We start from the raw sequence: 23,006 nt of genomic DNA, 5'->3' as shown, positions 1-23,006 counted from the left end.
ATATAACAAGTGACTAAATATAGTGAGACAAACAGGAAATGACCAATATTATATATGTACCACATCTTTATCCATTTGTCTACAGATGGCACATGTAGTCTGTTTCCCTGTCTTGGCTGTAACAGCCCAACTGGGTACAGCACAGCTAATATAGTAAATAATATTGTAATAGCTACATGGTTCAGGTGGGTTGTAGACTCATATGAATGAACACCTTGTAAGTTATATAAATGTCTAATCACTATGCTGTACACCTGAATCTAAAATAATCTCTATTTATCATAACTGAATACAAAGTTATAGCAAGCAGCCAACTTTTACTTTATCTATCCACTCTTCTATATATCTATCTACTATTGCCTATTATATTAGTGTAAACTCCCTTCACATTGCTAAAGATATCCCTACCCTAAAGCCATGTTACCTTCTTCTGGATCACAAAAATGATTAAAGGATTCACAATTTGTATTTGAAAAACAAAAATGCGTACTGCTAACCTGGTACATGACAATAAATGAGTGATCCCTATCATTCTTAAACTTACATTCTGAATCTAAAGAAACGTTCTGCTTAAAAACATACCATTTGAAAATGCGCAATACCACCCCCCCCAGAGGTGGCTAACAAGATATTCTGCACATTAGGAAGCTGCTTAACAGGCCTTTCCAACCAAAGAGGGAACACTGCATCTCCACGTCACTCAGGCTGCGGGTAGTGGCTGGATGCGGGTCTGGGGTCACCGCTGGCCTTGGAAGGACTGCTAGCCTTGAGTGCAGCTCGGGCTCTCTCTTCCTCATCTTTCAAAGCCTCTTCATAATAGCCTGGGAAGGCATCGGGGCCTTTATCATTCATCTTGGCCACGAACTCCAGGATTTTCATCTTGCTGGTCTCAGCGTGGGCTCTCGGACCCCACAGGAACTCATAGCATGGAGGATCACTGTTGGGCACCTGCTGGTATACTAGGTATTCTTCCTGCACCAAATCTTGGGCAATAAGCTTCCTGGGTTCCCCAAATATGAAGTGACACATTCCATCATAGACACCCATTGCATTCAGGAATTCCCAGAGTTCCTCCTCAGAGGCACGGTTGCCATTCAAGAAGATCATGCCCAGGAGAGGCATGAGAAGCCCTCTTATTGGAAATCTCCAGGCTCTGCTCAGATTCCCATCGCTGGTGTCACCTTGATTGTCAACAAGGGTGTAGAAGTTACCAGTGGGCTTGCCTTCTTTCAGTTCTAGACCATAGACCAGATCCAGGTGAACACAAGCTTTCTTGAGAATCTCAGGAAAGTCCTTCCTGTACCATTTGTGGACTATCTTCAGCATGTCTGCCTTCCTCATGACCTCCTTCATTTGATACTGATTCAGAAGATAGTCTACCAAGTGACTGGCCTTCTGGGTCAGGATATCTAGGGCAAAGCTCTCAGGGGAAGGTGAGGCCTGAGAGGAACTTTTGCTTTTCCAAACATGGCCTTTGGCTTTTCCAGCAGATCTTTTGCATGAAACACCTGCAGCGGCACTAGTGGTGGCTGGGGCACTCGAAGGTGTCTGGAGAGGACCAGCACCAGTGGCACTTGAGGGAGCACCTGCCAGAACTGAAGAGGAGGAGCAAGTGGCCTCTGCATCTTCTCCTGTAGCGGCCTCGGTACTCTTAAGACTTTGTGCCTCAGCTCTGTTTTGGCGACGTTTCTCCTGAGCGCGCAGCTTACTCTTGTGACCACGAGGCATGATGACTGTGGTTCAGGACAGAAGACAGGAGTGTAGACCAACAGAGAGGTGATTTAGGATCCTGCTGGATGGAGAAAGAGAGGATGTGAACACCTTCAATAGGTAATTGCACCTTGGCTTTATTGAAGGCTGCCTCTGCTGGCTTCATTGAGATCACCACACTAGAATCCCACAAGGTTCCAGTTCACCATGTCAGTCTGTCTGCTAAGAATCCCAAGGTAGAACCACTGAACCTTTAGATTCTCATGCTGCATCCTACCAGCCTTGCCTTGATTTTACTCAAGTGATACCAGGTGATGTCAGTGTAGCCCCCTTTGTTCTGACATGTAGGGTGCTCTCAGTTCATAGTTGGTATTATCATGTAAACTCTGGCCAGAGCCTGGGTACCTTCCCCTCTACTACTCTGACATTTCATGTCAACACTCCCTGGGACTCAGGAGAAGGAACTGGAGAGGAGCCTCAATCAACCTGCAAATCAGGGGACACCCACGGGAGATTTCGTTGGTTCTTTTGTTTCCCGAGTTCCTTTATATCATCAGTTGTCAGTCAAGCTCCTCACCTTGGCTCTCTGTGAAGGCTAACATTTCTCCTTTCTTTAAACTGGTGGCTGGACCAACAGACCAAGGATCTCAGCTCCCTTAGACCTGATATAAAGAAATGCAGGGAAGCTCAACTTGACAACCCATCTCTGAGGTATCCTGGGCTGATAGGTAAGTTTTGGGATGGATGCTCTGATATCCTCTTTATTCAGGGTTCATTGGTTGCTGAGCCCTCTCTCATATTCCTGAATTGGGCTCTGTCAGTGAACTGTTCACAGTGAGATCCAACTTCCCCAAGACCCACTAAAGGGATCAAAGATGCCCTTATCCCAGTAAAGAAATACAAAGAGCTTATCACCCAAGATGGGGGCTCCTGAATGCAAGTCCTGAATCAGTCCTATGGTAATTGGTTCCAAACAGAATTGCAATTCAAGGTCTAAATGTGACTCCTGCTGTGGTCATAATTTCTCTCTCTGCTAATCTGGGACGACTCCTCTCACTTTTCTGTTTTCCTTGAGCAGCAACTGATTGGCACTACGGCCTGAAATCTACCCTTGAGGTATGCCAGCACAGATTATGGGGAGGATACCATATTTTGCCATGTATAATGTACTCAAGTGTATAATCCACACCCATGTTTTTCACCCAAACTTTCAAAAAAAGTTTTGTTTTACTTTTTAATTTTTTACTTCTTTACATTTTTATTTTAATTGTTGTTCAAGTACAATTTTCTGCCTTTTACTCCCATCCCAGCCCACCCCCCATCCCTCCCCACCTCCCTCTCATTTCCACCCCCTTAGTTTTTGGCCATGTGTCCTTTATACTTGTTCCTGCAAACCCTTCCTCTTTTCCTCTGAAATTCCCTACCCTCTCCCCTCTGGTCACTGTCAGCCTGTTCTCTATTTCAGTGTCTTTGGTTGTATTTTGCTTGTTTGTTTTGTTGATTATTTATTTCTTTATATAGAAACAAAACATATTATCATATCCCAGGGTATTATTTCTATACAGATATCCTTATTGCTTTCTAGAGTTACACTTTTAACGCATCAGTATAAATTAAAAACATCTACATAGGTATGGATTGATACTACTCATGTATAATATGCATCCTTACTTTTCCCACGAAAACGTGAGCATTGTACATGGCAAAATACTTTGTGTCCCCACTGGCACTGGACAGCAAACCACCAGGTCTGCAGTGGTATCTATGAGACATCTGGCATAACATGAAATCCTGCCACCCATGATGGGAGGTTTCCCCATTTGACCTGATCTGTCTCCTCCTTGAGATGCACTGGGAAGAAGTGCAACTCATCATAGTGACATGCCCAATCAATCTCCCAGGGCTGAGATTTTCATTGGCCTCCTACTTTCTACGCAGGGTACCCCAGCCTCCTCAGTGTCACAACCCTCAATCCCCTTTAGCACTGGCTCCCCTTTTATGAACTGGGCTTCCTACTCTAAAGCTAGACCACCGCCTCCCTGAGACCACTTGGAAGGAAATAAGGGCCTAACTGAAACTAGCAGCTCAGCCCGGGTCTCCTTTGCTGAGTTTGGTAGTTGGTAGGTGCAGCCCTTGCCTACCGCATTTACCACTAGAGGGATGATACTTCCCTTATCTGTCTTCTCTGCCCAGAGTCTCCAAGAGGTGGGCGCTGGGTTGCTGTTGTTTTCCAGCCCATTTTTCAGGATAGAGTTCAGCTGTTAAGCATTCAGGTCCTGATCTTGAAAGCAGTTCAGACCTACAGATCGTCTATCTGTGGAATTGGGCTACTCCCAGAGAGCAAGGACGGCCCTCTCACTAACACATTCGAGGCCAAATTCAGCCTGAGGGCTCTCCTGGAACCTCTCAGAGCCCGACGGAAGGGCAGGGATGGGGGATGGGCTCACCTTCACTCTGGGAGAATTTGGTTTCTTCACCTCCCACTCAGTGTCCTCACCTTGACTCGAGGGTAGTCCCGCAAATCTGCCCTCCGCCAGAAAGCTGCCGGCCATGTGGACCAGAAAAGGCCCTCATTCCCAAGCATAGTGGGTGGGTCCTAACTGGCGGGGCTGTCTGGGGTGCCTGAGAACTGAGAGCCGCGCTGGGATCTGGGGAACCCTGTTGCTTAGGAGTGGCTGGGCCCTAGACCCTCGCTCATGGTCCGCATTTTTGTGTTTCTGAGCCTCGCCTTGTTCCTCTAGTGAGCCAGGTGGTCCTGGCCACAAATCAAATGCTTACTTTCAGGAGTTCCATATGGCAGTTGCGTTGGACAGCTTCTGATGTGTGCTCTGGGCCTTACAGTTCTGACGATGGGGGCGGAACTCAGTGAGGCTCTGGCTTTGTGGGGCAGATCCTCTCCTATAGCAATCAGTGTCCTGGCCTTGCCTCGGTTACATGCAAAACTCCTGTCTTTACAGCTCTGGGGTCTATCCTACTAGGCAAGGCTGTTCCTCCCAAGAGACCACCTAGTGGAAGGCGTGGAGACTCTGGTAGCGTTTCTGTGTTCCCCAGGGCCCTGAAAAGTCCTGGTCCATGTGTAGACTCTATGGTTTCAGGGGTGGCGTCTGGTTTTGGGGGTGCCCTCAAACACTCAGTTATTCCTCATGGATAGATTCCTGTTAGAGACCCCATTATGCCCTTTGCCATACGAAACCCGCCTACTTTACACTGAGGCCCTCAGATTCCTGAGACTTCCCAGACTTGAATCAGCCTGACATCTCTGCCCAGGACTTCCCCGAGATCACAGCACCAATTTTGTGAGACCTCCTTTCATGCTCTACGTGGTACTGTTAGTCCACTTCAGGGTCCTTACTTTCACAGATGAACAGTCCTGCAACTTTGGCCTTTGCTTTCCTGACTCTGCTCATGTTACATTAATATCCCACTTTTCTGGGAATTCCATGTTGGAAATCAAGGTCATCCTCATACGATCATGGTCCTTCAAGGCCTCTAAGGAGAGGCAAATGAAGGTGCAACTCCAGGACTTAGTGTCCTGGCTGATTCCCTCTACTCTTCCCAGGCAGGATCCTCATTATATTTGTCAGAGCCTTGGACTCCTATGAAACTGAGATACCCTCCTTACAATTTTCTTTAATACACTTAATTTGGTGTGATTGCTTTCTCACTCCTCAGTCATGGGAGCCCTCATCTTGGCACCTGTCTTTTGATTAATGGCTTCCTGTGTGGTGACACCTCCCTCCCAGTACTTGTATATTCTACTTCCTGCAAAGGTGCAGAAAATGGGTCCCCTCCATGAGTGATGTAGCATTAGGAAACTGCAGCACATATCAGAGCCCATGTGCTGTGCTGTCCGAGAAAAGAAAGCTGATACATTCTTTCTTTTCATGAGCCTGGCTTAGGGAGCATAGAAGGATGGAGCCTGATGTGTGTGATCCCTGACTGATGTTTTGACACTATCTGATGTTGCATATGTAGCGGATCATACTGGCACTAAGTGCCATGTCTCCTTTATTCATATCTCTTGTTTATGTGGATATTCTAACTGCTCTTGTTATGTAGTCCATCCAGTGTTTTGGTCACAAGGTCCTCTGTTTTATCACTTGAGCTGTGCTTTGGGGTAGTAGACATAAGTGAATTAACTGACTTGTGGTCAGCTGGAAAGAGTGCTCTCCTGGAAGCTCTGGACAAATGCAGTCTAGGGGTCCCAGTCTCAGTGCTGTCCCTTATTTGCTGTGTATGGGTCTCAGGTTCTGCATTTGTCATGAGGTGTTTTAAAGCCCTCTCTGGTAGGTTCACGGATTGTGTTCAGTGTGTGTGAAAATGTGCACAGTGCCTGGAATTCATTGAGATTTTGCACAATATTTGTTATGTCTGTGATTATGACTATTTCCACCTCAGAAAATATCACTCATCTTAAAGGAATAAAAAATATTCAGTAGATATCAGCAAATATGTGGCACTCTAGTACAACACACTGCAAAGGGTGCCAACCTGATGGCTCCTGAGTTTCCATCACACACCATCTCCCTTACTTCACAGATCCTCCCTGGTGTTGAAGTGCATACTGGTCTGTGCACTGTGGTCACGTGCAGAGGGATAGGAGCACAGGATGTATCCTGTCCCTGTCCCATGTGGAGGTTCTCTCTGGTCTACTCATGATTCCGAAACAAATGAGCAAGCAAAATAGAACCAGGGATGTGGGCATTGGGAACAATCTGTCAGTGAGCAGAGGGGAGTGAGGGAGGGAGACCAGGCGAGAGAAAGGGGAGCCTCTAGCCAAGGTACATGTAGAAAGGATCCACGGTAATGGACAACAGGCTGGGAATTGGCTGAGGGGTTAGGGGAGTGGGTGGGACAGAGGAGAGCAACAGTAGGGATATGGGGACAACTGTAATTCTACAACAATAAGAAAAAGCTTTAAAATTAAAAAAAGAAAGTATATTGGCTAGTAAGGAAATTCCAAAAGAACTGGTAAGCGTAGCTTGTCATTCCAGGTGTAAGCCTTTCAATTCTGAGACCCTTTATCTGGGGGCCTGGCCCCTTCCTACCATGATCACAGCCTCATCTAGCCCACCCTGCTGTGACCTTCACATTACCACCCACTGCATGAATTTCACTTTCTTAATGTTTAACTGCAGTGCTGAATGGCTGCTCTACTAGACCAGAAATCAGGAACCTCAGGCCCCATTTCTGACCCCTTAATTTTACTGGTCTTCAAGACGTCATGGAGAATTTGACCACCTACTTTACATGAAAACTGTTCTTAGACTTTAAAATCCTATGGGCAGAGAAGGCAGGGTCAATTTCTCATAGTATCCCCAATAGTATGGTGCCTTCCAAAGAGCAGATGCAGAATTAGTGTTTAGGTTTGTAAACAGCAAGTGTACAAGAAGTCAATTGTACTATGATATAATTTCTCTAATATCTTTCAGTTAGCTGAGCTAATCCACTTGCGTGTACCTCAAAGTTACAAAGAACCTAAAAGGAAGAAAACAAAGGAAGAATTGAAAACGTTTTACATTTTTTTCCCATTCTCCTGATAATGCAGGCTTACAGTGTGGTAACAACCCCTCATCCTCTTTGTTTTTTTTAATTCCTTTTTTCAATATTGTAGTATCTGGGTTTAAATCACAGAAAATGATGCAATGGCTTTCAATTTTTACACAATACCAGAATTCCTATTTTTTCAACTGGCTAGTCTCCAATAAGTGTGTGAGCAGGTTACTCATAATCTTCGGTACTGGAGCTAAATAGCCACTAATTTAAAGGAAGAACATTTACTATAGAAAAAAACCAAAAGATCAATCTCCAATGTCCCCATACTGTAGAAGGACAGAGTATGCCCTGTGTTTGCAGGAGCCCAGTGTTGGCTCCTCAGTAGTTAGAAGACTGGCTGCTTTCTTCAACCACAAAGCGAAGACTCTGTCTCAGGCCTCACTAGGGATGGGAGGAGTTGCGGGACATGCCTTGGACAGCAAACTGGCCATAGCTGCAGTAGGGGAACCCGGGCTGAAGCTCTGATTCAGTGTGGATATACCACATGTTTTTCAATCAATCCATACATGAACATGTATATGTTTTTATCTGCTTGAGTGTAAGCCTTAAGGGTAAGTTTTCGAAAGTGGAGTAGTGTGTCACCGGCAAATCAACGTTTACTTTTGTTGCATATTTTCAAGTATAAGTTAACATTTTGAGAATATTTGCAACAATGATCTTAAGTAATGTGGGAAATAAGTAATATTCTTACATAATATAATAATAATTAAGTAATTCTGAGCTACTTTCAATTAGCTTATATTATGATGTTATACTTGTTTTATTTAAAATTTTGGATGTTTTGGCTCTGGTTGGTGTGGCTCCATGGATTGAGTGCTGGCCAGTAAACCAAAGGGTCCCAGGTTTGATTCCCAATCAGGGCACATGCCTGGGTTGCTGGCCAGTCCCCAGTGAGGTGCGCATGAGAGCCAACCACACATAGATGTCTCCCTACTCTCTCCCTCCCTTCCATTCTCTCAAAATTAAATAAATAAAACATTTAAAAAATGTTTTGTAGTTTTGATTTACTTCACATGTTCTGGATAATTTGTATGAAGAAATGAGGACATTTCCAGTAGTAGTAACAGTATAATGTAACCAGTGCTCTAGGTACTCATTTCCCAGCCTCAGCAATATCAACACACGGCCAGTCTGGTCTCATCCATGTCACCCTCAGCCCTAAAACTATTGTGAGGCAAACAAAACAACAATATTTATCCTTTTCTGTACCTTTAAAGGTTGAAGCTCTTAATTACAAACATAACCAAAATACCTCAAGGACACAGGCAGTCTGAATTCCAAGATGACCTCCTGGATTCCTGACTGCTGGTGTACAAACATCTTCTTCCAGTTAATTCATCCAACACTATCTAGGTGCTGCTATGAGAGATTTGGCAGATGGAATGGAGGTCTGAAATCTGATATTCTTAAAATAGGCAGATTATCCTCTGGAGCCAGACCGAGTGAGGTGAATCCTTAAATTGGATGGGGCTTTTTTGAGGGAGAGAAATCCAAAGGATGAGAGGGAGGTTCTTCTGGCCAGGTTTGAAGATGGAAGTAGCTGCACAGCATAGCAAAGACCTAAGAGAGACCTGAGAATGACCTCTAGCCCATAGCATGCTCACAAATGGGAACCTTAGTGCTTGAATTCCTGGTAGCTGGATTGTTCCCACCAAACGTGTGGCATTGGAAGGAGCTCCTGAGCTCCACATGAGAACAAAGCCACCAGCAAGAATGATTGCAGAGTTGTAAGACTTCTGAAGCAGGGATCCCAGTGACTCCACACCCAGCCTCTGTCCTATGGAACTGTGAGGTACTAAATGTCTGTAGGGAGAATGTGTTAAATACTGGCAATTTGTCAAAAGTAAAGTATTATAATATGTACACTGAAAAAATAATGTATAGATTCTTTGTTCTTCTTTTTAAAAAATATTTTATATATTTATACAGACAGAAAGGGGCAGAGAAAGAGAGGGAGAGAAACATCCATGTGTGGTTGCCTCTTCAGCACCCCAACCGGGGCCCTGGCCTGTGACCCAGGCATGTGCCCTGACTGGGAATAAAAACTACGGCCCTTTGTTTCATGGTCTGAAGCTCATTCCCCTGAGCCACACCAGCCACAGCTTCTTATTTCCTTTCATGTAATTAGATCATTTAGATATACCCTCTTGTCTATGTTCTCACATCTAATACAGTATTGTTAACTGTTAGTTTTCGTCCTGTACATTGCATATCCAGGAGCTATTTATTGTATAACAGAAAGTTTGTATCTTTGGCCACCTTCAGGAATTTCACCCACCACCCACCCCCCTGGGCAAACATCAATCTCTTCAATCTGGGAGTTAACTTATCAGTGTGTGTTTTAAAGATTCTACCTATAAGCGATACTACACAGTATTTGTCTGTCTTTCCAAAGTTTTAATGAAAGAGCACCATCTGAAAAGCTCACCCTCTTTCACCAAGCACGTGCAGTCACCAATACCAGGAATTCATCCCCTTTTATGACTGATTGATATATCTTCTTCCCTGAGTGGGTGAGTGTGTGTATCACACTGCCTTTACACATTCATTCATTAATGCTTACTGAGGTTGTTTCCATGTCGTGGCAACTGTGAGTACTGTTTCAATGAACATGGGGATACTTCTATCCCTTCACATTAAGGATTCCATTTACCTAAGTACCCAATAATCAAATGGCTGCAGAACACGGAGGTTCAATTTTTAACTTTTGGAGGCATCTTTTACTGTCTTCCATAGTGGCTGAATCAGTTTACTTTCCCCTAAACTCATTCATTTTTAATAATCTGAGGATATCCAGGTATGTAACTTCTAAAGTTAAAAGGAATACTGAGTGGAGTGAGGTAAACCGATAACTGACCAACTTTTACATTTTCTACCACTCTATATTCTCATGAGATCTATTTTTTAGTTTTTCCCACATTACCAAACATAGCCCAAATGGAATTCCATGCTGTCATCTTCAAGATCACAAAAGTGATTTAAGGACTCTCAAGGTGAATTTGAAAAACCAAAACTCACTCTGACACACAACAGGTCTGAGATCCTTGTCACTCATAGGCTTCCTTTCTGACCCTAGACTTTCTGTTGCTAGAACACCACATGAAAATTACCTCAAAATAGGAGTCATGGAGGTGTCTGTGCACATCAGGGATACTGGGCAACAGGCATTTCTGACCACAATGTGAAGACTCCACCTAAGACCTCACTCAGGGTGACAGAAGCGACTGGGTTTGGCCCTGGGTCACCCCTTGTCCTCCCAATGGCACTAAATTCTGCTTAGCGATGAAGGCTAGGTAGTCCACTACCTCGAGCCCCACTTTACTTTTCACTTGTTCCTTAGGAAGTAGAGAGAATCTCACCCTCTTCGGTAATGACAACTTCTACAATCAAACCACATGGGCAGAGGCAGGGTCTCCTTTGCCTAAACACTCCCAGGGCCGGCACGAAGACTTCCAAAGAGCTGATGCTCCATTAATGCGTGTGTCAAATAAAAGCCATGAACCAAGAGGTCTGATTCACTATCATTTATATTATCAAACATGTTTGAAAACAGAAGCAAATCCAGGTACACAGCTTTACACTTACACAACAAAAGACTAAATATAGTAAGGAAAATGAGAAGTGACCAGTTTTATATATGTACCACATCTTCTTTACCCATTCATGTACAGATGGGACATGCAGTTTATGTCCCTGCCTTGGCTGTAACAGACCAGCTGGGTACAGCACAGCTAATACAGTAAATAATATTGTAATTAGTACATATGGTTCAGATGGGCTGTAGACTCATGGGTGTGAATGCCTTGTAAGTTATATAAATGTGTAATCACTATGTTGTACACTTGAATCTAAAAGAATATTCTGTATCTACTGTATTCGAATACAAGGTTATAGCAAGCAGCCAACTTTTAGTTTATCTACCCTTCTATATATCCATCTACTGTTGCCTCTTATGTTAGTGTAAACTCCCTTCACATTGCTAAAGATATCCCTACCCTAAAGCCATGTTACCTTCTTCTGGATCACAAAAATGATTAAAGGATTCACAATTTGTATTTGAAAAACAAAAACGCGTACTGCTAACCTGCTACATGACAATAAATGAGTGATCCCTATCATTCTTAAACTTACATTCTGAATCTAAAGAAATGTTCTGCTTAAAAACACACCATTTGAAAATGCGCAATACCACCCCCCCGCCCCCCAGAGGTGGCTAACAAGATATTCTGCACATTAGGAAGCTGCTTAACAGGCCTTTCCAACCAAAGAGGGAACACTGCATCTCCATGTCACTCAGGCTGCGGGTAGTGGCTGGATGCAGGTCTGGGGTCACCGCCGGCCTTGGAAGGACTGCTAGCCTTGAGTGCAGCTCGGGCTCGCTCTTCCTCATCTTTCAAAGCTTCTGCATAATAGGCTGGGAAGGAAGTGGGGACTCTATCATTCATCTTGGCCACGAACTCCAGGATTTTCATCTTGCTGGTCTCAGCATGCGCTCTCGGACCCCACAGGAACTCATAGCATGGAGGATCGCTGTTGGGCACCTGCTGGTACACCAGGTATTCTTCCTGCACCAAATCTTGGGTGATAAGCTTCCTGGTGTCTCCAAAAATGAAGTGAGACTTTCCATCATAGATGCCCATCATATTCAGGAATTCCCAGATCTCCTTCTCAGAGGTGCGGTTGCCATTCAAGAAGATCACACTCAGGACAGGCATCAGAATCCCTTTGATAGGAAAAGTCCAGGCTCTGCTCACACTCTCATCACTGGTGGCATCTTCATTTTGCACGAGGGTGTACAAGTTACCATTGGGCTTGACTTCTTTCAGTTCTAGACCATACACCAGATCCATGTGGTCTGAGGCCATCTTCAGAATCTCAGAAAAGTCCTTCCTGTACCATTTGTGGACTATCTTCAGCATGTCTGTCTTTCTAATGGGCTCCTTCATTTGATACTGATTCAGAAGATAGTCTACCAAGTGACTGGCCTTCTGGGTCAGGATATCTAGGGCAAAGCTTTCCGGGGAAGGTGAGGCCTGGGAGGAACTTTTACTCTTGCAAACACGGCCTTTGGCTTTTCCAGCAGATCTTTTGCACGAAACACCTGCAGTGGCACTGGTGGTGGCTGGGGCACTCGAAGGTGTCTGGAGAGGACCAGCACCAGTGGCACTTGAGGGTGCACCTGCCAGAACTGAAGAGGAGGAGCAAGCAGCCTCTGCATCTTCTCCTGTAGCAGCCTCGGCACTCTTAAGACTTTGTGCCTCAGCTCTGTTTTGACGACGTTTCTCCCGAGCGCGGAGCTTACTCTTGTGACCACGAGGCATGAGGGGTGATTTTCAGGAAAGCCAACAAGAGTGTGGGCCAACAAAAAGGTGATCTGGGCACCTGGTGGATGGAGAAAGAGAGGATGGGAGCACCTTCGGCAGGCTCATTCCCCTCAGCTACTCTGACATTGACACCTCAACACTCCCTGGGACCCACAAATGGAGCCTCAGTCTACCTGCCTGTCAGAGGACACCCGGTGCCCAGAGTTTGGTTGGCTCCTTTGTCTCCTGAGTTCGTGAGTATCATCAGTTGTCAGTCAAGCTGCTCAGTTTGCCTCCTTGTGAGGACTGGCACCTCTGCCTTTTCTTTCAATGGTGGCTAGACTTACAGACCAAGGATCTTAGCTCCCTTAGGTCTGATATGAAGAAATGCAGGGAAGCTCAACCTGACTGCCCATCTCTGAGCTATCCTGGGCTGATAGCTAAAGATAGGGATGGAGGCTTTGATGTCCTCTGTTTGGGGGGTTGGTTGCTTGGTTGCTTGAGCCCTCTGCATATTCCTCAAGTGGACTCCTGGAGGAGAACTGCTCATAGGAAACTGCAACCTCCCTGAGACGCAACAAGAGGATATGAAGTGGACCTTATGTAACCAAAGCACATCGCCCAGGAGTGGGTGGGGGCTGTTGTGTGCTAGCGAATTTCCCATGGTAGCTGTTCCAAACAGAATCACAATTCAAATTCTAAATTTGTCTCCTCCTTAGGTTGCAATTTCCCTTTGATAATATGGGACCACCCCTCTCACTACCCCTTTTCCCTTTAGTGAAGACAGATGGGCACTCCAGACTGAAATCTATGCTAGAGAGCCGCCAGCACGGAAAATGCAAAGGACACTGTGTGGGCCCCACTGATACGGTGCAGCACATCGCCAAAGTCCACAATGGTCTTTCTGAGATACCCGGCATAATGTGAAGTCCTGCCACTCATGCCGGGAGATCGCTATTTTGACCTAATCTGTCTCCTCCCAGCGATGCTCTGGGAAGAAGGGAGTGCAACTCAACATGGCGATATGCCCCATCTTCAAGGTCTGAGAACAGCCCCGGAGACTTCAGGTGGACCCCTACTTCCTGGGCGGGCTCCCCGCTCCTCATCAGTTCCACAACCCTAAATCCCACCTGGGACTCGCCCCCCTTTTCTCATTTGGACTTTGTCCAATAAACCAAGGCCCTCACTTCCCTGAGACCACCGTCAGAGGAAATGAGGGCCCAGCTCAGCCTGCGAGCTCTCTCCGGGCTTCCTTTGTTGAGTTTGGTTGCTGGTGGGTGCAGTCCTGGTCTCCCTTAGCTACCCTAGAGAGAAAGTTACTTTGTTTATTGTCTGTTTCCTACATCTGGAGCCTGCTAGAGGTGAGGGCCGGGTTGCGGCTCTGTGTGGCCCACTTTTCTGGGCAGAGGTGGACTCTTAAGCACTCAGGCCCTCATCTTGAAAGCAGTTCACTGCTGCATGTCGCCCTTCTGCAGAATCAGACTATACCCTCAGGGCAGGGACGGCCTTCTCACTAACACATTCGAGGCTGAATTCAGCCCCATGGCTGTCCTCGGGCCTCTCGGAGCTTGACCACAGAGAAGGGATGGGGGGTGGGCTCACCTTTGCTCTGGGAGAGCTGGGATTTCCGAAGGTCCCACTGTAGGTGGTCACCAGGACGGGAGGCAAAGTCTGCGAATCCGGCCTGAGCCGGAAAGGCGCCAGCAGAGTGCACCAGGAAAGGCCCTTGCCCCAGGCGGAAGTGGGTGGGTCCTAACTGACGCGGGCTGTCCGGGGTTGCCTGATAACTGAAAGTCCCGGGTAAATATGGTGGACCCCACTGCTTAGGAGTGGGTGGGCCCTAAGTCCTCACTCAGTGTCTGTGTTTTTGTGTGGTCAGAGTCTCGGCTTGTCCCTCTAGTGACATGGGTGGTCCCGGCTGCACACCAAGTGCTCACTTTTCTGAGTTCCATGTGGCAGTTTGGTGGACAGCTTCTGATGTGGGCCCTGGGCCTTGCGGGCCAGACCAAGGGTGGGCACACAGCCAGGCTCTGGGGTTGCCGGGGTGATCCTCCCTTTTAGCACAGAGTGTACTTGCCTCGCCTCTGTTCGAGATTCTTGTCTCTGGAACACTGGGCTTGGATCCTGTTAAGCAAGGCTCTTCCCTCCCTGAGACCACCTCCGTGGAAAGCGTGGACACTCAGTGGTAGCCCTTCTGGGTTCCCCAAGGCCATGGAAAGTCCTTGTTTTTATGTGACCCCCCTGTGTTTTTTTTTTTTTTTTGGTGCAGCCCCTCATCATACTCAGGATACTCATATAGACGGATTCCTGTTAGAGACCCAGTCATTTCTTCTTCCAGAAGAAAATTGTCTGCATTACACCAAGGTGCAGACCTCCTTGAGGCTGTCCGGCCTGATATCTCTGCCAGGGGCTTCCCAGGAATGATAGCACAGGAGACTTTGTGAGACCTCCTTTTCATGCTCTGGGTTCTACCCTTAGTTCACTTTGGGGTCCTCACTTTGACACATGAACAGTCCTGTAACTTTGGCCTTTGCTTTCTTGACTCTGCTCATGTTACATTAATATCCCACTTTTCTGGGAATTCCATGTTGGAAATCAAGGTCATCCTCATACGATCATTGTCGTCGGAGGCCTCCAAGGTGAGACAATGAGGGTTCGACTCTAGGACTTAGTATTCTGGCTGATTGTCTCTACTCTTCCCAGGCAGGATCCTCAGAATATCTGTCAGAGCCTTGGACTCCTATGAAACTGAGATACCCTCCTTACAATTTTCTTTAATACACTTAATTTGGTGTGATTGTTTTCTCATTCCTCAGTCATGGGAGTCCTCATCTTGGCACCTGTCTTTTGATTAATGGCTTCCTGGGTGGTGACACCTCCCTCCCAGTACTTGTATATTCTACTTCCTGCAAAGGTGCAGAAAATGGGTTCCCTCCATGAGTGATGTAACATTAGGAAACTGCAGCTCGTATCAGAGCCCATGTGCTGTGCTGTCCGAGAAAAGAAAGCTGATACATTCTTTCTTTTCATGAGCCTGGCTTAGGGAGCATAGAAGGATGGAGCCTGATGTGTGTGATCCCTGACTGATGTTTTGACACTATCTGATGTTGCATATGTAGCTGATCATACTAGCACTAAGTGCCATGTCTCCTTTATTCATATCTCTTGTTTATGTGGATATTCTAACTGCTCTTGTTATGTAGTCCATCCAGTGTTTTGGTCACAAGGTCCTCTGTTTTATCACTTGAGCTGTGCTTTGGGGTAGTAGACATAAGTGAATTAACTGACTTGTGGTCAGCTGGAAAGAGTGCTCTCCTGGAAGCTCTGGACAAATGCAGTCTAGGGGTCCCAGTCTCAGTGCTGTCCCTTATTTGCTGTGTATGAGTCTCAGGTTCTGCATTTGTCATGAGGTGTTTTAAAGCCCTCTCTGGTAGGTTCATGGATTGTGTTCAGTGTGTGTGAAAATGTGCACAGTGCCTGGAATTCATTGAGATTTTGCACGATATTTGTTATGTCTGTGATTATGACTATTTCCACCTCAGAAAATATCACTCATCTTAAAAGAATAAAAAGTATTCAGTAGGTATCAGCAAATATGTGGCACTCTAGTACAATACACTGCAAAGGGTGCCAACCTGATGGCTCCTGAGTTTCCATCACACACCATCTCCCTTACTTCACAGATCCTCCCTGGTGTTGAAGTGCATACTTGCCTGTGCACTGTGGTCACGTGCAGAGGGATAGGAGCACAGGATGTATCCTGTCCCTGTCCCATGTGGAGGTTCTCTCTGGTCTACTCATGATTCCAAAACAAATGAACAAGCAAAATAGAACCAGGGATGTGGGAATAAGGAACAATCTGTCAGTGAGCAGAGGGGAGTGAGGGAGGGAGACCAGGCGAGAGAAAGGGGAGCCTCTAGCCAAGGTACATGTAGAAAAGATCCACGGTAATGGAGAACAGGCTGGGGACTGACTGAGGGGGTAGGAGTGTGGGTGGGACAGAGGAGAGTAACAGAGGGAATATTAAGACAACTGTAATTCTACAAGAAAAAAAGATTTAAAAGATAAAAAAGAAAAAATAATGCCCAGTATGAAAATTCCAACAGAACTGGTAAGGGTAGCTTGTCATTCCAGGTGTAAGTCTTTCAACTGTGAGACCCATTATCTGAGGGTCTGGCTCCTTCCCACCATGATCTCAGCCTCATGTAGCCCACTCTGCTGTGTCCTTCACATCACTTCCCATGTCACAACTTCACTATTTTAGTATTTAACTATGGTGCTGAACAGCATGTGTCCTAGACCGGAAATGAGGAACCTCAGGCCCCGTGTCTGACCCCTTAATTTTATTGGTTTTCTAGACATCATGGAGAAGTTGACCACCTACTTTACATGAAAACTGTTCTTAGACTTTAAAATCCTATGGGCAGTGAAGGCAGGGTCCATTTTTCATAGTATCCCCAATAGTATGGTGCCTTCCAAAGAGCAGATGCGGAATTAATGTTTGGATTTGTAAAGAGCAAGTGTACAAAAAGTCAATTGTATTATGATTTAATTTCTCCAATATCTTTCAGTTAGCTGAGCTAATCCACATCCATACTCTTCAATTTTACAAAGAACCTAAAAGGAAGAAAACAAAGGGATAATTGAAAATGTTTTACATTTTTTTCCATTCTCTTGATAACACAGACTTACAGTGTGGTAACAACCCCTCCGCATTTTTTAAAAACCATTATTCCTACGTTATGGTATCTTGTTCTAAATCACAGGAAATTATCATATAATTTTCCATCTTTACTGAATACCAGAATTCCTATTTTCAAATCTACAAAACATATGTGATCCGTATTACTCATTTCTGGAGTTAAATAGGTCCCGGGGTTAGATAACCACCAATTGAAAGGGACAACACATACAATAGAAAAAACAAAAGATCAATCTCCAATGTCCCCATACTGTAGAAGGACAGAGTATGCCTTGTGTTTGCAGGAGCCCAGTGTTGGCTCCTCAGTAGTTAGAAGACTGGCTGCTTTCTTTATCCACAAAGTGAAGACTCTGCCTCAGACCTCACTAGGGATGGGAGGAGTTGCGGGACATGCCTTGGACAGCAAACTGGCCATAGCTGCAGGAGGGGAACTCGGGCTGAAGCTCTGACTCAGTGTGGATATACCACATGTTTTTCAATCAATCCATACATGAACATGTATATGTTTTTATCTGCTTGAGTGTAAGCCTTAAGGGTAAGTTTTCGAAAGTGGAGTAGTGTGTCACCGGCAAATCAATGCTTACTTTTGTTGCACACTTTCAAGTATAAGTTAACATTTTGAGAATATTTGCAACAATGATCTTAAGTAATGTAAGAAGTAATATTCTTAAATAATACAATAATAAACTAAGTGATTTTGAGCTTTTAACGTTTCTATATTATGTTATACTTGTTTTATTAAAATTTTTGAAAGTTTTTATTTAATTTACTTGCTCTGTGATACTTGAGTGATGAACTTTATACATTTGCAGTAGTAAGAGAATAATGTAACCAATGCTCTAGGTATTCATTTCCCAGCTGCAGCAATATCAACATATGGCAAATCTTTTCTCATCTATATACACTTTCAGCCCCCAAGTTATTTTGAGGCATACATCAGTAACAATATTTATCTTATTATGTATCTTTAAAGGTTAAAGCTCTTAATTACAAACATAACCAAAATACCTCAAGGACACAGGCAGTCCGAATTCCAAGATGACCTCTTGCATTCCTGACTCCTGACGTACAAACAGGTTACGTTAATTTGTCAATTACTAATCTAGTTGCTGCTGTGAGGGAGTTAGCAGATGTAATGGAGGTCCCAAGTCTGATATTTTTAAAGTAGGGAGACTATCCATGAGCCACACACACCTAATGAGGTAAGTCCTTAAATTGGATGAGGCTTTTCCTGGTGAGAGAATTCTAAAGGGTGAGAGGGAGGTTCTCCTGGCCAGCTTTGAAGATGGAAGGAGCTGCATAGCGTAACAAAGACCTAAGAGAGACCTGAGAATGTTCCCTGGCCAATGGCCTGCAAGCAAATGGGAACCTTAGTCCTTTAATGTCTAGTAACTGAATTCTGCCCCTCAAAATGCATGGTATTGGAAGGAGCTCCTGAGCACCACATGAGAACAAATCTACCTGTTGCACTGATTGCAGAGTTTTGACATTTTCAAGCCAAAGAACCCAGCTACTCCATGCCCAACTTCTGACCTACACAACTGTGAGATACTAAATGTGTGTAGGTTGAAGCTATTCAATTTGTAATAACTTTTCATGAAGTATTGTAACATATACACTGGAAAAAATTGATCAACAGGTTTTTTCTTTCTTATACCATGAAAGATAGAGTCTGTTTGCTATGTTTACACATCTAATACAGTATTGTTAAGTATTACTGTTTCTCTACATTATATCCCCAGGGGCTATTTTATAACTGAGTCTGTACCTTTTGGCCACCTTCGACCCCCCTCAACTCCGCAAACACCAATCTCTTCGATCCGTGATTTATCATTGTATGTGTTTTAAAATTTCAAAATATAAGTGATACTACACAGTATTTGTCTATGCCTTTTGAAAAGCTTTAATGAAAGAGTGCCATTTGAAAATTACACCTTCTTTCACCTAGCATGTGTTGTCACCAATACCAGGAATTCATTCTCTTTTATGGCTGATTGATATATCTTTTTTCCCTGAGTGGGTGAGTGTGTGTGTATATCACCTTGCCTTTCCATTAATGAACATTCATTCATTAACAGTTACTGAGGTCATTTCCATGTTGCGACTACTGTGAATACTGTGTCAATGATTATGGGGGTACATACATCCCTTCGTGTTAGTGATTTCATTTACCCAAGTACCCAACAGTTGAATGGATGCAGAATACAGTAGTTTTACTTTTAACTTTTTGAGGCATCTCTATAATGTCTTACATAGTGGTTGCATCAATTCACATTCCCCTAAACTCATTCATTTTTCAATAATCTAAGGATATCTAGGTATGTAACTTTTAAAATTAAGAAAAGAAAGACTGAATGGTTAAGGCAAACCTGTAATTGACCAACTTTACATTCTTCTACCTCTCTATGTTCTCATCAGATGGTTTTGTTTGACTTTTTTTTTTCACATTACCAAATATAGGCCTAATGGAATGCCATGCTGTCTTTTTCAGGATCACAAAAGTGATTTAAGGATTTTCAATGTGTATTTCAGAACACAATGATCACTCCTAAACTTGATATAGACAATAAGTGTGTGATCCCTGTCATTCATATGCTTACATTCTGAACTTTAATAGACTCTGTTGATAGAACACCACTTGAAAATTACCTCAAAATAGGAGATAGTGAGATGTCTGTGCACATCAGGAATACTGGTCAACAGGCATTTCCAACCACAATGTGAAGACTCCACCTCAGACGTCACTCAGGGTGAGACCACTGACTGGGTGTGGCCTTAGATTACACATTGTCCTGCCAATGGGACTAAATTCTACTTAGCAATGGAAGCTAGGTGACATGCTATCTCCACACCCTTTAGTTTCTTCACTTGTTCTGTATGAAGAAGAGTTTATCTTGCTCTCTTCTGTAATAACATCTACATTTTATATTTGCATGGGCAAGGACAGGGTATTCTTTGCCTAAACATCCCTAATGCAAATGTGAAGAATTTCAAAGAGCTGATTCTCCATTAATGACTCTGTGAAATAAAAACCATGAACCAAGAGGCCTGATTCACTGATTTATATTTTCAAACAGTCTTGAAAAACAAAAGCAAATCCAGGTACATAGCTTCACAATTTATACAATGAAAGAACACATGTAGTGAAGCAAAAAAGTAGTGGCCAATTTTATATATGTAAATCTTCTTCATCCATTTGTTGACAGGTGGACACATAGCATCCATGTCTTGGCTGTTATAGATTATGCTTGGTAAAACATAAGTAATACAGTAAATAACATTGTAATAAGTACATATGATTCATATGGGTACTAAACTTATGACGGTGAACACTTTGTAAGTTATGTAAATGTCTAATCAATATGTTCCCCACATGAAACTAATATAATATATGTCAACTGTAATCAAAATTTTAAGTGGCCAATTTTATTTATCCACCTATTCATCTATATATTTATCTATTTACTGTTCCCAACAATTTTAGTGTAAACTTATTTCACATCGCAAAAAACATTCCTATCCTAAAGCCATGTTAACTTGTTCTGGATCACAAAAGTAATTAAGGATTGTTAATTTTTATTTCAAAAACAAAGCACTTATACCTAATTCATAAATGCCTCTAAAGTGTGATCCCTGTCTTCATAAACTTATATTCTGAATCAAAGTAAATAGTCTACCTAAAAGAACACCATTTAAAAATGCAAAAACACCCCTGAAAGATAAGCCAACAAAATATTTTACGTACTAAGAAACTGCTTAACAGGGCTTTCCAACCAAAAATTGAACACTCCACCTTGGCGTCACTCAGGGGGAGAGTAGAGGCTGGATGTGACTGTGGGGTTCCCACTGGTCTTGGAAGGACTGCTAGCCCTGGGTGCAGCTTGGCTTTTCTCCTCCTCATCTCTCAAAGCCTCCTCATAAAAATCTGGGAAAGCTGTGGGTTCATTATCATTGAGCTTGGCCAAAAACTGTAAAACTTTCATCTTGCTGGTTTCAGCGTGGGCTCTTGGACCCCAAAGGAACTCATAGCATGGAGGATCACTATTGACCACCTGCTGGTACACAAGATATTTTTCCTGCACCAAATCTTGGGTGATAAGCTTCCTAGGCTCTCCAAAAATGAAGTGACTCTTTCCATCATAGATGCCCAAATTATTCAGGAATTCCCAGATCTCCTTCTCAGAGGCACGGTTGCCATTGAGGAATATCATACTCAGAAGAGGCATCAGAATCCCTTTAATAGGAAATCTCCAGCCTCTGCTCAGACTCCCATAGCTGGTGTCACCTTGACTGTCTACAAGTATGTAATAGTTACCATTGGGCTTGACTTCTTTCAATTCTAGGCCAAAGAACAGATTTATGCGATCAGAGGCCTTCCTGAGAATCTCAGGGAAGTCCTTTTTGCACCATTTGTGGACTATCTTCAGCATGTCTGTCTTTCTAATGGGCTCCTTTATTTTATACTGATGCATCAGGTACTCTACTAACTGCGTAGCCTTCTTACTTAGAAGATCTTTGCCAGGGGTCCCAGTGGAAGCTGAAGCCCCAGACAAATTTTTACTTTTACTACCATGGCCCTTGGCTTTTCCAGGGGATCTTTCGCATGAAACACCTGCAGCAGTACTGTTGATGGCTGAAGCACTCAGAAATGCCTGGAGAGGACCAGCACCAGTGGAGCTCGAGGGAGCATCCCCCAGAACAGAAGAGGAGGAGCAAGCAGCCTCTTCTTCCTCTCCTGCAGTGGCCTGAGCACTTTTAAGACTTTGGGCCTCAGCTTTGTTTTGGTGACGCCTCTCACGAGCACGGAGCTTACTCTTGTGACCACGAGGCATGATGACTGTGGGTCAGGACAGCAAACAGGAGTGTGGACCAACAAAAAGGTGATTTGGGCACCTGGTGGATGGAGAAAGACAGGATGTGAGCACCTTCAATGGGTAGATTCAACCTTGGCTTTATTACAGGCTGCTGCGCAGGCTTTTTATGGAGCACTACTCTAGAAACCCACGAAGCTCCTGTTCTCCAGCTCAACCTGTCCCCTAAAAATCCCATAGAGAAACCACAGAATTTTTAGAGAGAGTCTCAGGCTGCATCTTATCAGCCTTGCCCTGACTTTGTTCAGGTGACAGCAGGTGATGTCAGTGTAGCCCCCTTTGTTGAGGCATGTGGGGTACTCTCAGTTCATCTTCCATATTACCACATCAACCATGCCCAGAGCCTGGGCACATTCCCCTCTGCTACTCTGATGCTGACACTGTAATGCTCTCAGGGTCCCAGGAAAAATAACTGGACAGGAGCCTCAGTCCATCTACGTATCAGGGAATGCCCAGTGCTGAGAAATTAGAGGGGCCCTCTGTTTCCTGGTTTTATTTGGATCCTCAGTTGTCAGTCAAGCTCCTCACCTTGCCTTCTTGTAAGGCCTGGGACTACTCCCTTTGGGATGACTGGTAATTGGATCTTCCAACTACAGATCTGACCTCTCTTAGACCTTATATAAGGAAGTAGGGGTGTTGTTCCACTTGACAGACCATCCCTGAGATTTCTGGGGATGACAGTAAAGAGTTGAGATGGACACTTTCATGTCCTGGTAGAGTGCTTCTTACAGTTAAGAGCCAGTCTCCCTGAAACTCAATAGAAGGAAATGAAGTTGACCTTTTCTGACCAAATGTGTTCTTCCAAGGGTGGGGGCTATTGCAAGCAAGTTGAGGTCCTATGGCAGGGGGTTCCACACAGGATCC

At 44.3% G+C, this 23,006-nt stretch overlaps 3 protein-coding genes across 3 annotated transcripts; all 3 read right to left on the bottom strand.

The window, feature by feature from the left end:
• Positions 1–696: 696 nt before the first annotated feature.
• On the bottom strand, positions 697–1,728 carry LOC114505613 (melanoma-associated antigen B2-like). Its single transcript, XM_028523431.1, has one exon. It carries the CDS (start codon positions 1,726–1,728, stop codon positions 697–699), a length of 1,032 nt encoding a protein of 343 aa, XP_028379232.1.
• Positions 1,729–11,555: 9,827 nt separating this feature from the next.
• LOC114505612 (melanoma-associated antigen B2-like) lies at positions 11,556–12,587 on the bottom strand. The gene has a single exon (XM_028523429.1). It carries the CDS (start codon positions 12,585–12,587, stop codon positions 11,556–11,558), a length of 1,032 nt encoding a protein of 343 aa, XP_028379230.1.
• An 8,484-nt stretch (positions 12,588–21,071) lies between these two features.
• On the bottom strand, positions 21,072–22,103 carry LOC114504510 (melanoma-associated antigen B2-like). The gene has a single exon (XM_028522173.2). The coding sequence runs from the start codon at positions 22,101–22,103 to the stop codon at positions 21,072–21,074; it is 1,032 nt and encodes a 343-aa protein (XP_028377974.1).
• Positions 22,104–23,006: the final 903 nt, after the last annotated feature.

This window comes from Phyllostomus discolor, chromosome X (assembly GCF_004126475.2).
Source record: "Phyllostomus discolor isolate MPI-MPIP mPhyDis1 chromosome X, mPhyDis1.pri.v3, whole genome shotgun sequence".
Taxonomy (NCBI): domain Eukaryota; kingdom Metazoa; phylum Chordata; class Mammalia; order Chiroptera; family Phyllostomidae; genus Phyllostomus; species Phyllostomus discolor.
Note: the sequence above shows the minus strand (reverse complement) of the source record. Positions and strands in the feature narration are given on the sequence as shown.